The sequence below is a fragment of the Cicer arietinum genome, chromosome 8, assembly GCF_000331145.2.
Source record: "Cicer arietinum cultivar CDC Frontier isolate Library 1 chromosome 8, Cicar.CDCFrontier_v2.0, whole genome shotgun sequence".
Taxonomy (NCBI): domain Eukaryota; kingdom Viridiplantae; phylum Streptophyta; class Magnoliopsida; order Fabales; family Fabaceae; genus Cicer; species Cicer arietinum.
Genome location: NC_021167.2, coordinates 4,559,680 through 4,572,940, shown reverse-complemented (window position 1 = coordinate 4,572,940; position 13,261 = coordinate 4,559,680). Strand labels below are relative to the sequence as shown.

The 13,261-nt window shown below is 32.0% G+C and overlaps 1 protein-coding gene, 2 non-coding genes and 1 pseudogene across 4 annotated transcripts in view; all 4 read right to left on the bottom strand.

The window, feature by feature from the left end:
* Positions 1 to 4,970: 4,970 nt before the first annotated feature.
* LOC101511509 (pentatricopeptide repeat-containing protein At2g29760, chloroplastic-like) lies at positions 4,971 to 7,932 on the bottom strand (annotated as a pseudogene).
* LOC113788125 (small nucleolar RNA Z105) lies at positions 7,516 to 7,592 on the bottom strand. Its single transcript, XR_003474633.1, has one exon. It is a non-coding gene; the product is annotated as a small nucleolar RNA Z105 (small nucleolar RNA).
* LOC113788144 (small nucleolar RNA SNOR75) lies at positions 7,680 to 7,765 on the bottom strand. Its single transcript, XR_003474652.1, has one exon. It is a non-coding gene; the product is annotated as a small nucleolar RNA SNOR75 (small nucleolar RNA).
* Positions 7,933 to 8,738: 806 nt separating the features above from the next.
* LOC101510985 (NASP-related protein sim3) overlaps positions 8,739 to 13,261 on the bottom strand; it is a 5,337-nt gene continuing 814 nt past the window's right edge. The window contains exons 1-7 of one of the 2 annotated variants that reach the window (XM_073364201.1): positions 13,188 to 13,255; positions 12,125 to 12,381; positions 11,554 to 11,760; positions 11,344 to 11,434; positions 10,803 to 11,067; positions 10,414 to 10,720; positions 8,739 to 9,002 (exon numbers count right to left, since the gene is read on the bottom strand). In XM_073364201.1, coding sequence (XP_073220302.1) covers positions 8,974 to 9,002; positions 10,414 to 10,720; positions 10,803 to 11,067; positions 11,344 to 11,434; positions 11,554 to 11,760; positions 12,125 to 12,381; positions 13,188 to 13,246 — 1,215 coding nt within the window. In that variant the 5' untranslated portion in view covers positions 13,247 to 13,255 and the 3' untranslated portion in view covers positions 8,739 to 8,973. Of the gene's footprint in view, positions 9,003 to 10,168; positions 10,721 to 10,802; positions 11,068 to 11,343; positions 11,435 to 11,553; positions 11,761 to 12,124; positions 12,382 to 13,187 lie in introns of those variants that run through there. The other variant, XM_012719086.3, reaches the window with a different exon arrangement.

The window sequence follows — 13,261 nt, the reverse complement described above, 5'->3', positions numbered from 1 at the left end:
AGTTTCGATATATTCTTAAAAAAGGTTGGATTTGAAGGTGGAGTATCAATTATATGGTGCATGAGTGTGGACGAAGAATGACTTATATAATATTTCTTTTTGGAAAATAAAATTAACCTATATATATAACCACTAATTATCTCACTTCAAAGAAAAAATAATTAATATTGTTAAATAAATCAATGACAATGTTATATGCACATGTATGCGTAAGAGGTATTTGTCTATTGCTAGTTTGATTCTTGTTATACATTTTTTTTTTTTGATTATATTTCTTTTTATTATTACTAATTGCTATTTTTAACAAAGGAATACGCAAATACATTTTTAATTGGTCATTATTTTGGTAATTTAGTTTCTTTCGTTATTAGTTTTTTTTACAAAGTCGTTATTAGTTTTTAAAGAACAGAGCTTGTGAAAAATAATTTATCATGAAAATTGTTTAATATAATTATTTATAAAATCACCTACATAATTTATAGACTTTGCAGAACTTTTACATTGTTATTTTTCTGTAAAAAAAAAATATTTTTATCGATCCTTTACGTTTTATAACTGCTAGAAAAATATTAATTAGGAGTTATTGAACATTAAATGCTAATTTATCCAAGTTTATCGAGTTCCATGCTGGGTGTCTAGTCTAATACGTTTAATTTGATTTATGAATTTACTAAAATTTGAATTTACAACTTAATCACGTGAAATTGATACATGGACTCATGGAATCATAATAGTTCACGGGTTAATTCACATTTCAACACTCTTGCACATGAGGAATACACAAGGAAGATTGTAAAAATGATTAGTTTTTTTACAGTAAATAATTCACGTTTGAGAAAAAAAAATTATTAGGACTAACCCAAAGGTAAAGATAATAACACAATTGATTTAGATCTCATACTTTTTTTATTTAACAAAATCGTCTTTAAAAATAATTTGCACTCAACAAAAAAAATTATTTTTCTATTATGTCATGTTTTTAAAACTTTTCAATATATCTTATTCTGAAATTTATATACACAAATTTATTTATTAGCCTCTCTTCAGGAGTAAGGATGACAATATAACTCACACACGCGGATACCCACACAAACCCGTTTGATTTTGGCGAGAAAAATCCGCTTTGATTACATGCGAATTTTCTCCAAAATTAAAATTCGGGGTAGGGACAGATTTAGCGGTGATGTTATCTACCCCGCACACGCACCTGAACCCGTACCGCAAGTAATATTAATGTAATTTTTAAATATTATATATATATATATATATATATTTAATATTTTTTTAAATATTAAAAATTATAATCTTAATTCTATAAAAAAATATTTTTATTTTATTTTATAATTCTAATAATAATTATTTTATTATATTAATTACAATAGATAATATTTTTAAATTTATAATTTTATATATATGAGTGGGTGCGGGTGCGAAAACCCGAATTCCGTTGCGGACGAGAATGTGACCTAAATTTTACCGTTGCTATAAAATAGAAGCAGATTTCTCCAATTAACTGAATATGGAGATGGAGGAGGCGAAATCCGTCTCCGTCCTCTCCCGTTGTCATGTTTATAAACAAGACTTAATTGTGTCATCGAATTAAGAATAATACTAAATTACTAACTTTTATTGAAATAGTCTTATGTGATAATTACAAAACTATTTTTGTGTCTTTTGCTCATAAGGTAAGAATTTCGTTTGAAAATTTCAATAAAAACTTTACCACCACATAATAACATCAATTAGGAAATATAATTTTTTATATATATAAATAGGTGCGGGTGCGGGCAGGGAAACCCGAACCCCGTTGTGGGTGAAGGTGGAGCCTAAATCCTAGACCTGCTATAAAACGGAAGTGGGTGTAGATTTTTTCTGATTAGTCGGGTGCAGAAGAGGCAAAGTCCACTCCCGCCCTGTCCCGTTGCCATGTCTATTCACGGGATTGCAATGCTAATATGCGATCACACAATTTTTTCCCCTCCTTTAAGTAGGATGCGACCATGTGTTGTTTTATTTATTTATTTATTTTAACAAATAAAAAATATTAAATAAATAAATAAAATATAATTAAAAAAACTAAGTTATATTAATAAAACCAAACAAAATAATTAAATGAAATAAAAAAAATACATCAAAGACAATGCAAATTGCATAGATATGTCAAAGAAAAAATGTATGATAATATTTTAAAAAATTTCTCCTATTTTTTAATCAACTCTATTTTATTTTGTTGTCAATTTTATTCGTAAAAAAATTAATACGTCCATCTGCTCTTATTTTACTATCAACTTTATTTATTAAAATATAAATTAATATATATAGTTGTTAAAAATAAAATGTACACGTAGAATTAATGAATTATTCTCTGATAACCGATATAATCAGTGTGTTTTATTTTTAATGTTTGAACATAGACACAAACTACATACGGTAAATTGGGAGGTAGTCTACACCCAAAATTGAAGAGAATTAGTAATTTATTTACAAATAAAATTAACAACAAAATAAAAATATAAAAATATAAAAAACAAAAGTGATTGTTATCGAAATAAGATGAAATTGCTACTCAACCCATAATACTACATCCTAACAATAGAGTATCCACAAAAGATCTCATTAAACAAAAGACGTAAATAAAATGATTGCTCTATATAACAAGCTAACTCAAACTTTCTAATCTAATTAGATGGGAAGGGACCGAGTTGACTAACCACCTTCAATTTTATAAGATGTTTAGTTGTTTGTTTCAGAACTTAAACATTAGTTTTTAATGTTAAATTTTTTGGACTTTATGTTTAGAGAAAACTTCTAACTCCATTAGATGAAAAGGGACCAAATTAACTAACAACCTTCAATTTTATGATCTAAGCAAGTTTAACTGTCCTTTAACAACTTAAATGTCGGTTTTCAATCTTAAACACATTTGACTTTATGTTTGGAGAAACAATAGTTTTGTAAGGCAAAAATAGAGTAGTAGCATATTACATGTTTTCGCATTTTTCATTTTTAGTTTAGAGAAATAATAATGTTTTTACCTTTCCATTTTGCTCCATCGCTTGGTGCTCGTTTCGTGGGAGTATTGGTTTGTGTTTGTTGTTGTACAAACATTTCTGCTCGTGTTTTTTTTAATGATTATTTTTTGCATTTTTTTAACAAAACAATTTGTGGTCAATATTTGGGTAATGGAGTTTCTCTTGTTGTTAGTTTTTATAGGATGAGAACTTGTGAAAAATAATTTACAAATTATAATGAAAATTGTTTTAACTAACATGCATTTAATACATAAATTTTAATAAACATATCAGTATTTACTAAATACTGATACATTAACATTTTTATTTTTTGCCAAATTTCTTTATCTATCTTTTATATTTTATAATTGTAAGAAAATATTTAAAAGTTATTGAACATTAAATGATACTATTTTTGGTTTCTTTTTGTAAACATCCATTAGTATGTTATTTTATAAAAGAGATATATAATTAAGAATATAGATGATATTACTTTCAATTTTTTTATAAAAAATAATTAAATTAAAATTTGATTAATAAAATTTAATATATTTAGTTTGAATATCATAATTTTTTTTATATATAAAATGACCGGAAGTAACATGTATCCTAAGACTCGTAATGTCCCTAATCATGAAGCCCTGAATGCAACGAGCAACAACATCCCTTTCTTCTATTTTTATTTTTAAATAATATAAACATATGTTTATATTACATTATAGGATTAAATACTTTTTTATTCCTATAAAAATACTATATTTTATTTTTATTTCTTTTAAAAAACATATTTCAAACAGTTATCTTTTAAATATTTTTTATTAAAATATTTAGTATTAATTTTAAGTCAAGATATGTGTATCCGTAGAATAATTTTTTGTATGCATATTTCAAAAATTATAATAGTCTTACCTATAAAATTTTATAATTTTTTTAATCAATATATGAATTAAATATAGATTTTTAAACAATAAAAATTTAAAAAAATCAAATTTAATTCATCTCTTGTAAAATAATTCTAAAATTTTATAGAAGAAATTCTTATAATATTCAAAATATACATAAAAAAAATCATTAAAAAAACACACGAACTGACTTAAAAGTAGATACTAAATTTTTTAATAGAAAATATTTGTGGCGACTGGCAAATTGGGTACGCTAATCTTGCTGGCAAAATGTGTTGAGCACATAGGAAGTTTCAGGGTTATTGACGTGCTCAACTTTATAATAATAAAAAATAATCAATATCGATTCGATGAGATACAAAAATCTTACGATATTGTCATAGGACTTGAAAATCTAATAGTTTTGACATAACAAAGATTGGAGTTGCTGTTTGAGGACATGTTTTAAGTCTAAATACGTATTATGTTATCATGTTCATGTCTTATTGCCGGTTGGTGGAGTTTATATTTTGCTTCTAACACTCGTGTGCTTCATAGTCCTATTAAGTATTTAAATTTAGCAAGTACATCAACATAGTGCAATATTATGTGCTCAATTATTGGGTAGAATGTTTCATTATGAAGTTCCCCCCTAAGCAAGCATAGATGCTTTTGCGTTTGAATTTTCTTCATCTGAATGCTGGAGGCTTAAAGCAGGGACACATGCTCAATAATTATTAGTTTGTTGTGAGGAAAATATATACATAAATGGCATACATTATGCATGAATATTTTAGCTCCTTTTTTTAAGAAAAATGTCCAATTCAAGTTAATTAAATTATTCGGAACTATATAATATTCTTGTACAATCCAATGAGTGTGACTAAGTTAATTAAATAGTGCTTAAGATATGGGGAGGACTTTAATTCGTTTTTTGTAAAGTATGTTCTTGAGGAAAAGTGAAGAGTTTTAAACTCCAAAGTGAGCAAGCATTCAAGCAAAGATCCATTGATAAGTTACTGTAAATTACACTTTTAGGCTATCATTTCAACAATGCCAGCTAATGAATCTAAAAGAGTTGAGAAAGAAAATCAATATTGGTTTATTTACATGAAAAACTTTTGAGTAGAAATGCTAATTCCATTTTATGAAACTGCCTTTCTATTCATCAAACTTGATGCTAAATTAAATATAAGAGCATTATATTTCCTCTACATCTGAATGTAAACATGGATACCCTACAGACTTTATATGATCCATTAATTGATCAAGCATGGAGTATATACTTGTTGAAGCTCCATGCCTTTTGTCATCCACCATAAATTGATAGCAAAAACCATCAATTTCAATGAAACTAATTGCCCTGCACTTTTTTATCCCATTTTCATCCAATATTTTCCTAATATTTTTCATCTCATCCCATCTTTGAGATTCTGAATACATGTTTGATAGAAGCACATAAAGTCCAGAATCATATCTTCCCAACTCCAACAACTGCTTCATGATTTGCTTGCCAATTGATAGATTCCCATAGGTTCTACAAGCACCAAGTAAAGCACTCCAAACAACAACATCTGGTTTAATAGGCATCTTTTGTATCAACAATATTGCTTCGGCTAAGAATCCACGGCGACCTAAAAGATCAACCATGCACGAATAATGTTCAACATCAGGAGAAATCCCAAACGTCGAAATCATCATGTCAAAGTAATATTGGCCCATGTCCACAAGACCACTGTGACTACAAGCAGAGAGCAACCCTGTGAAGGTAATCTCATCAGGACAAACTCCACTTGCCTGCATCTTCTCAAACATCTCAATAGCTTCTTTTCCAAAACCATGCAGAGCAAGTGCCCCAATAATAACGTTCCACGACACCACATTCTTCTCAGGCATCCTTAAGAAGATGTCCATGGCAGTCTGAAGTGCACCGCATTTTGCATACATGTCTATTAGAGAGTTGCAAAGTGTCAAACTCAGTATAATATTATTATCACAAATGTAATTGTGGGCTTGTTTTCCCAATGCTAGATCACCCATGTGACTGCAGGATGAAAGAATGGCAACAAGGGTAGCATCATTAGGCATCACACCCGAAACACACATCTTGTGGAAAAGTTCAACAGCTTCAGCGTCAAGTCCTTCTTGAACATGACACCAAATTATTGAATTCCAAGAAACCACATTCTTGACCGGCATCTGGTTAAAAATTTCCAAGGCACCATCAATAAGTCCGTTATTAGCATAAGCATTAATCATACATGTCCAAGAAACTACATCCTTATCAAGCATTTGATCAAAAACACACTTAGCATATTTCAAATGCCCACACTTGGCATACATGTCTACAAGAGCATTCGTCACAATCAAGTCAATTTTAATTCCAGTCACAACAATATAAACATGCACAAATCTTCCCAAATCCAAATTACAGTGTTTCGAAGAAACAGAAAGCAAGCCAACCAAGGTGAACACATCAGGCTCCAAACCAAGTCGTTGCATTTCACGAAACAACAAAACGGCTTCTTTAGACCGACCCATTTTAGAATACCCGGAAATCATTGAGTTCCAGGAAACCAAAGTCCTTTCAGATATATCATCAAACACCTTCCTTGCACTTAGTATGAAACGACAAGAAACATAAACAGTCAAGATTGCATTTTGAACACAAACATGAGACCCCATTCCAAGCTTAATAGACTGAGCATGAACACTAACACCAACCCAATAAGATGATTTGGCAGCACAAGCTTTGAGAACAAAAGGGATAGTAAATTGGTTTGGTAAAAGACCAGCACACACCATTTTGTGGTAGAGCAACAAAGAGTTAGTTGGGTCATTAGTATTAGAATAACCCTTTATTAAATGGTTGTACATGAATTTATTTGGTTGAGATATTTGATCAAACAGGTGGTGTGCGTAATTGAGATTTCCTAGTTGAACACTGGACGAGACTAGTTTGCCTAATGTGACAACTTGAGTGGCGAGTCCATGGAGGATGATTTGTGCATGGACAAGTTTGAGTTGCTTTAAGGAGATGCATTGGTCTATGAGACAGTGAAGAGTTTGATGAGTGGGTGATTTCAACTCGTGCAAAATGGAGGCAATGCAAAACACACTGAAAGTAGCTTTTGCAGGTTTCAGCTTCAGAATGGACATAAAAATACCTCAAAACTCAATTAATAGTGTCTTTCTCTTGCTTTTGATTAACTATTAGATATTAACTAATAGTTGCTTTTGAAAGACAGTTGCAACATCTGGATGAACCCAAAACACTAATCTAGGAATCTCTCTGCTAATGTAGAATTCAAAAAAGATAAAATAAAAACATCACCAATTGTTTTAATATCCAAAACAAGAATATATAATCAAGTAACGTGTTTTAATAATATAATTGAATTACATCAATCCAAATGGATTTAATAAAAAAAATGTTTGAAGAGAGAAGGACGGTGGCTCAAAAGTGCTTGAAAACAATCATCGATAAAACTCAACAGAATGATATTATCAATCTCATCACAGCCACCAAAACGGTTTTCCCTCTTCTCACAGGAAATAGAAATAGATAGAATTAAAACAAAGATAGAAAAATGGTATCAACAGAACAATAAATACAAAGGCATTCAGTATGAGTAGGAGGATTTTCTTAATCATATGAATCATCATATGTAAACATTCACATTTATCATCACCATGCCATAGCTAAAAAACCACAATAATTAAAATTAAATTTTTTTTATTAAAAATGAAAAGGGAAAATAAATCATTTAATAGAGAAACAGTGGAATCCTCTCAGACAAATGCCTCGTTTTGTCGTCAGGGTTAAGAATGGAATAATTCGGACTCGTCATCAATTGATCATCATCACAGAGGAAACCACACTCAAACATTGTTTCTTCATAAAAAACGACAAAAAAATAAGTGCAGAGACATAAACTTTCTACATTAAAAAATAAAAATAACGAAACTTCAAACCTAGATTTTGAAGGAAGAAAAACGGTGGCCGTGTTTCTGACTATTGAGTGATCTAATGATATCATTTGTTTTTATAGCGAACGGGTTCCGTTACGAGGCTTTAGGGTTTGTGTGAACATTTGGGTTTTAATGGGCCTTAACCCGCTAAAACTGGATGAAATGTTTTGGCCATGTTGCTACTCCTATCTCACTGTTCTATTTTCACACCTCCAACCCCCTTTTTTGTTATTCGTGTGTTTAACCTATTGATTTAAAAACTAAACTGAAAATTGAATCCGCAAGACCTATAGATTATGGTTCGACCGCAAGACCTATAGATTATGGTTTGATTACTTTAAACTACTCTAAACAAAACAAAATTATGTTTAGTTTTTGTCTTTAATAAAAAGCACCTCAATGAATTGAGGAGCATGTGATAGGTTTGACTTCTACCAGACGAGTCAATGTTTTTACCATCAAACTATATTTATGAAGTATTGCCCACTTTGTATTTTGTGCATGAGATCTTGTAGTTGTGTATAGGAACACCGCTCGAAACATAGGAAACATAACATTGCATTATCTATGAAACTCATGAAGCATTTTCCTATGTTCAATTCTACCAGAAACATAAGTAAATATCAATCACTCTGATATGTAATGCAAGTTTTTTTTCTTCTTTTCCGGTCATTAGTTGAAAATCAAATATTAGGGTGCCTAGGAGCACACCTGAGCAAGAGGGGTCTTCTACATGACACCCCCAATTTTTTTCTTAATTTATTTATGACTACAGTTTATGTAAAATTGTGTTTGATAACAAATTGAGGAATGTTTATGAAACATTCTAAATCCAAAAAAAATTCTGCCCAGATCGAGTTGAAGCATTTGAACGCAGTACAAGAACAGAGGAATTTATTCTATATGGACAAACCCATTAACATAGAAAAGATTCCAGGTTAATGTTGGTCAATATAACATGACCAGTCCTATATTACATTATTAATATTAAAACGTCCTTAATATTCTGTTGTGACATACAATGGAACCAAACAATATCAATCGCTTTCCCTCTGCATGTTCATCAAACGTAAATAAATGCTGCAGTTCAGCATCGATCCAAGACAACTTCAAGAACTTTGAGAAGTCCCATCATTGCCTGCAAAAAACATAGTTTATGTTTATACTAATATTAATTTAAGGTGAGACTCTTATCATATCTTATTTATCCAATATGATATGTTTGTATCGTATGTTATCCAATATGAAACTCTTAAACCATGTAAGTTTGAATTTCTAAACCAAAAATCTAGGTTTAGTTCACGCAATGACTAATTATTGACGAAATCAGTGTACATACTAGATGACTAAAAAGAAAAAAAGAGCAAATTAAAGAAATTGTACCATGAGAGGAGTTATTGGATTGTGTTGATTGGTTACTAGCTGTGGCTGTACGATGCTGGGAGGGTATAACAACGCCAGGCCAAGAACGGCACATGCAATGCATTCCTTCATCAATACTTCCATAGAGGGTCCTCAAGTGTTTACCACATCCCCCCCAGGTATATTTTCCACAGGTTGCACATTCTACCCTATAACACATACTTTTTGCAACTCCTCAATGTTAATTAAGAATTGAGTATAATTTGATGCTGTCTCACTTGTACGAGTACCATCTAACTATCATCATGTTTTTATAAGTAACTAAGAGGTGTATATTATATTCGTATGATTTCTAGCACTTCGACAACATCAACGTTGTCTTTGTTTACATAATTTGTAGGGACAGCTGGCTACTAATAAAGATAACGCCTTACATAGTTATTAGGTTATTCCATTTTAAAGATTGGATTTTACTCCTATTCCTTAGTTTCCTTTCAAACCTTGAGGAGTACAAAGACTAAGGATGACAACGACTGAGGCCGGTTGGATACCCGTAAAATCTGCATGGTTGATGTAGATCCAGACAAGACACATGTAATTCCACAAAAAAATGAGCAAATGCATGGTTGATGTAGGTCCAGACAAGACACATGTAATTCCTCAAAAAAATGAGCAAATACGAGTGTGGATACTGTTACCTTGATACATAATATATATTTATTTATATATTCAAAATATAACTAATCAAATTTTCAAATCTAAATCTAGCTACCTTAGCTTTTGTTTTTAGTACTTTTTGCGTGTCATATTGACAATTGGTAGCTTGCTATTTTCAAACCTAAGGTTCGGCCCTTGTTTTAGGAGTATATCCCTATTTGTCATCTAAACATCATTTACATATTCAGCCTAAACCCAGTGCCAAATCTTAAAGGAACATGCATATAATAAAGGACAATGATTATAAATCGATAAAAACTCTTTGTTTTTGTAGGAGTTACATTTAAGTCTTTTGGAAAATATGGCATAACACCTTCCTGCAATCAGTCAATCAATCATGAAAGTTGCAAGAATTTGTCATATCCATAATTCAAAGAGTCACCAAACTGTATGGTTGCATTCAGAGTTCAAACCGAGCACTCCATACAAAAGAACTGACACCAATATACATCATGCATTGCCACCATCACCTTTGCCTTCAGTTGTTTCTAATGCCGGTTTCTTTGCTATGCTTGCTTCTTCCACACTAGCATTTGATGCTCGCTTAATTCCTCTTCCTACCACACCAAGGTGTGTGACTGCAGCAGATCCATTGGTGTGAGCAGTGGAAATGGTTGGAGAATCAAAACCTCCACTGCTGTTGGCAGTAGCCAGCTGTGTGGAGCTCACTCTTCCTCCAGATGATTCCTTCCCATTGCCTGCCTTTGCAGCTGCTATTCCAAGGATTTCGGCGAGAATTGATTTTGGGTTCGAGATTAGCTGTTGTAAATCATCAAGCTGCAATTCCATATATTCCCATTTATATCAAAATAATATATGACAAATAGGCATCTTAATTATTTCTTTTTATGAAGCCTACCTTCTTTTCCAGCTCACTTGAGAGACCTGTGAGAGTTTCAATTTCTGCTTGTTTATCCACAATTGAGTTATTAGACTCAGATCCAGGGTATGTTTGTTCATCCCGCTTTATCTCGGAAGCAGAAGATGTCAAGTCGGAAAAACTCTTTACTTCATTTGTGAGACGATGTAAACGTGCCTTACAAACAGATGTAGCCTTCTCACAATAAGCGACAGCTTCTTCAGGCCTAGAACCAACCTCCAAACACAAGCATATACGGAAATTTCTTAATTCATAAGTTAAGGCTGTCAAGCAGTGGAAGACCACAATTGGTCATCCTAAATTGCAGGCTTTTTTTTGGGTACAAAAGTTACAGATTTTATTAAAAAGTGAACTAAACAATTTGATGCCACTCTGACAATGTTTCCATTTTCGTAACATTTAAACAGGCTGAAACTAAACATATGCCACTCTGACAATGTTTCAATTTTCGTAACATTTAAACAGGCTGAAACTAAACATGAGTGATATCTCATCAAAGTAAGAATTGTGACAAGGATACAAGTCAGCAATTTTTCTATCATCTGGTTCAACCAGCTGTTCTAAGATGGATAGTGCCTTCTGGTAGTCAGAGAGAGATGTTTCAAAATCCTCTGTAAAAAACAGATCCCAGAAACAATTCAACTTTTAGAAAAATTGTATCCCACCTTTTTTGTGTTTGGGGAAGAAAGTATTGCCCAAAATTAAAATAAACATAAGACTATGAAAATACCTCTTTCCAATGCAACATCCCCCAATGTTGATAATATATCCACTTGTTCCATAGTATTGACAGATTGCTTTTCAACAATGGCTCTGGCAATATCAAGCATTTTCCATGCCAAATCCAGGTCAGACTCATCTTCATCACCTTCTGCTAAGTCTTCAGCATCACTATCCCCACCATCTTCCTGGTCATTCTTACCAGACGTTGCTTCACCTTTCATAAGAACACAACTAATAATGAGAACATGTTTTGTGTTTTCTCTGCAGACTACAACTTAAGTGATTAAGGCAAAGAAAATTTAGAAAATTTTGTTTTCCTAGTTCTTGAGTGAACAGGTCATAAATCAAGGTAACTCATGTCCACATCAATACAGAATAAGGAGTATCTCATATTTTCTCTTTCATTAAAACAATGCCATAAAACACTTTCTCTTATTTGCAATGACAGATGAGTGGAAGGAATGATAATGCAGAATGTAACAGTAAATTAATATCAAACATGCTTTGCAGGTCAAATTTAGTAAAATGTTCTCATTCCTTGTGAAGCAAGCAAAAAACACCAGAAGCAACACACTAACCATTAACCACTTCTGACTCCCGGTTATTTGAAGTCACATCCTGCTCAGCATTGTTTGGAAAAGATGCAGTTGAGGACTCAGCATTCATAGCACTCTTTACAGATCCATCTTTCTCGGAGCCATGTTGAGGCACATCCTGCTTCTTAGGAACCACACCCAAAGGATCAGCTTCCTCTTGAGCCTTGTATAACAGTGCACAGCCATACTTGTAGTATGTGTGAACACACTCAGGAGCAAGCTCACCATAATGGCCAACTCTGTGTTGATTAAAACTCATTCAGAACATTGTGAGTAGAGCAAAACGAAGCTTATAAAATATTAGATGTTCTTGCGTGGACAGATAATTGATTTGTACATGGGTCCTATGAGAGCATCAGGTTGATTTGACAAAAATGAAAATCGGCTGGTGGGATTTAAATCTGAAAGTATCAAATCAGCTATACTTTTCTATTGTTGCAGTACAAAAACTACATCATACTGCATATCAACCCTAGAGTTTCTCAAGATCTTCATGATAACTAAGCATAGTTGACTACTAGACATCAAATACCATCCAAATACTCGCTGACATTAAAAAAACTGAAAAATAATATATACTCCAATCAACTAATATTCTCGAATCATGATAATGCAAAGTTTGACAACCTGCACTGCATAACTATGCATGTCAACCATTCCTAGGACGAAATTAATGAAAACCTAACGAGATGACATCTTAGTGTGTGTTAGTTTTTTGGGATACGTGTCCCAATTATTTCAAATTGGAAAGGTAAAACTACGTAGTTGTGACTGAAACTTGATTTGAACTTGGAATAGTGTGCCTATTCCAAAAAAAGGAACACACTTAAACAATTGGATGCATAACCTAACACTGAGAAAACGAACTTCTAAGTAAGAATTATTCTAACTCAATTATCAATCATTTAACCGAAATATCAAATTTCATGCACACTAACAATTAAACCAGCAAAATCCATAGAGTACGATGAAATCACGTAAAAACCAATTGAAGGGAAGCATCTACTACCCACACAATTTTGTTATCGTAGGAAAGAAATTGAACCTGATTTCAAGAGCACGGCTATAGTTATCAGCTGCCTCTCCATAATCGTTATCCTTCATAGCCTTGTTTTCTTT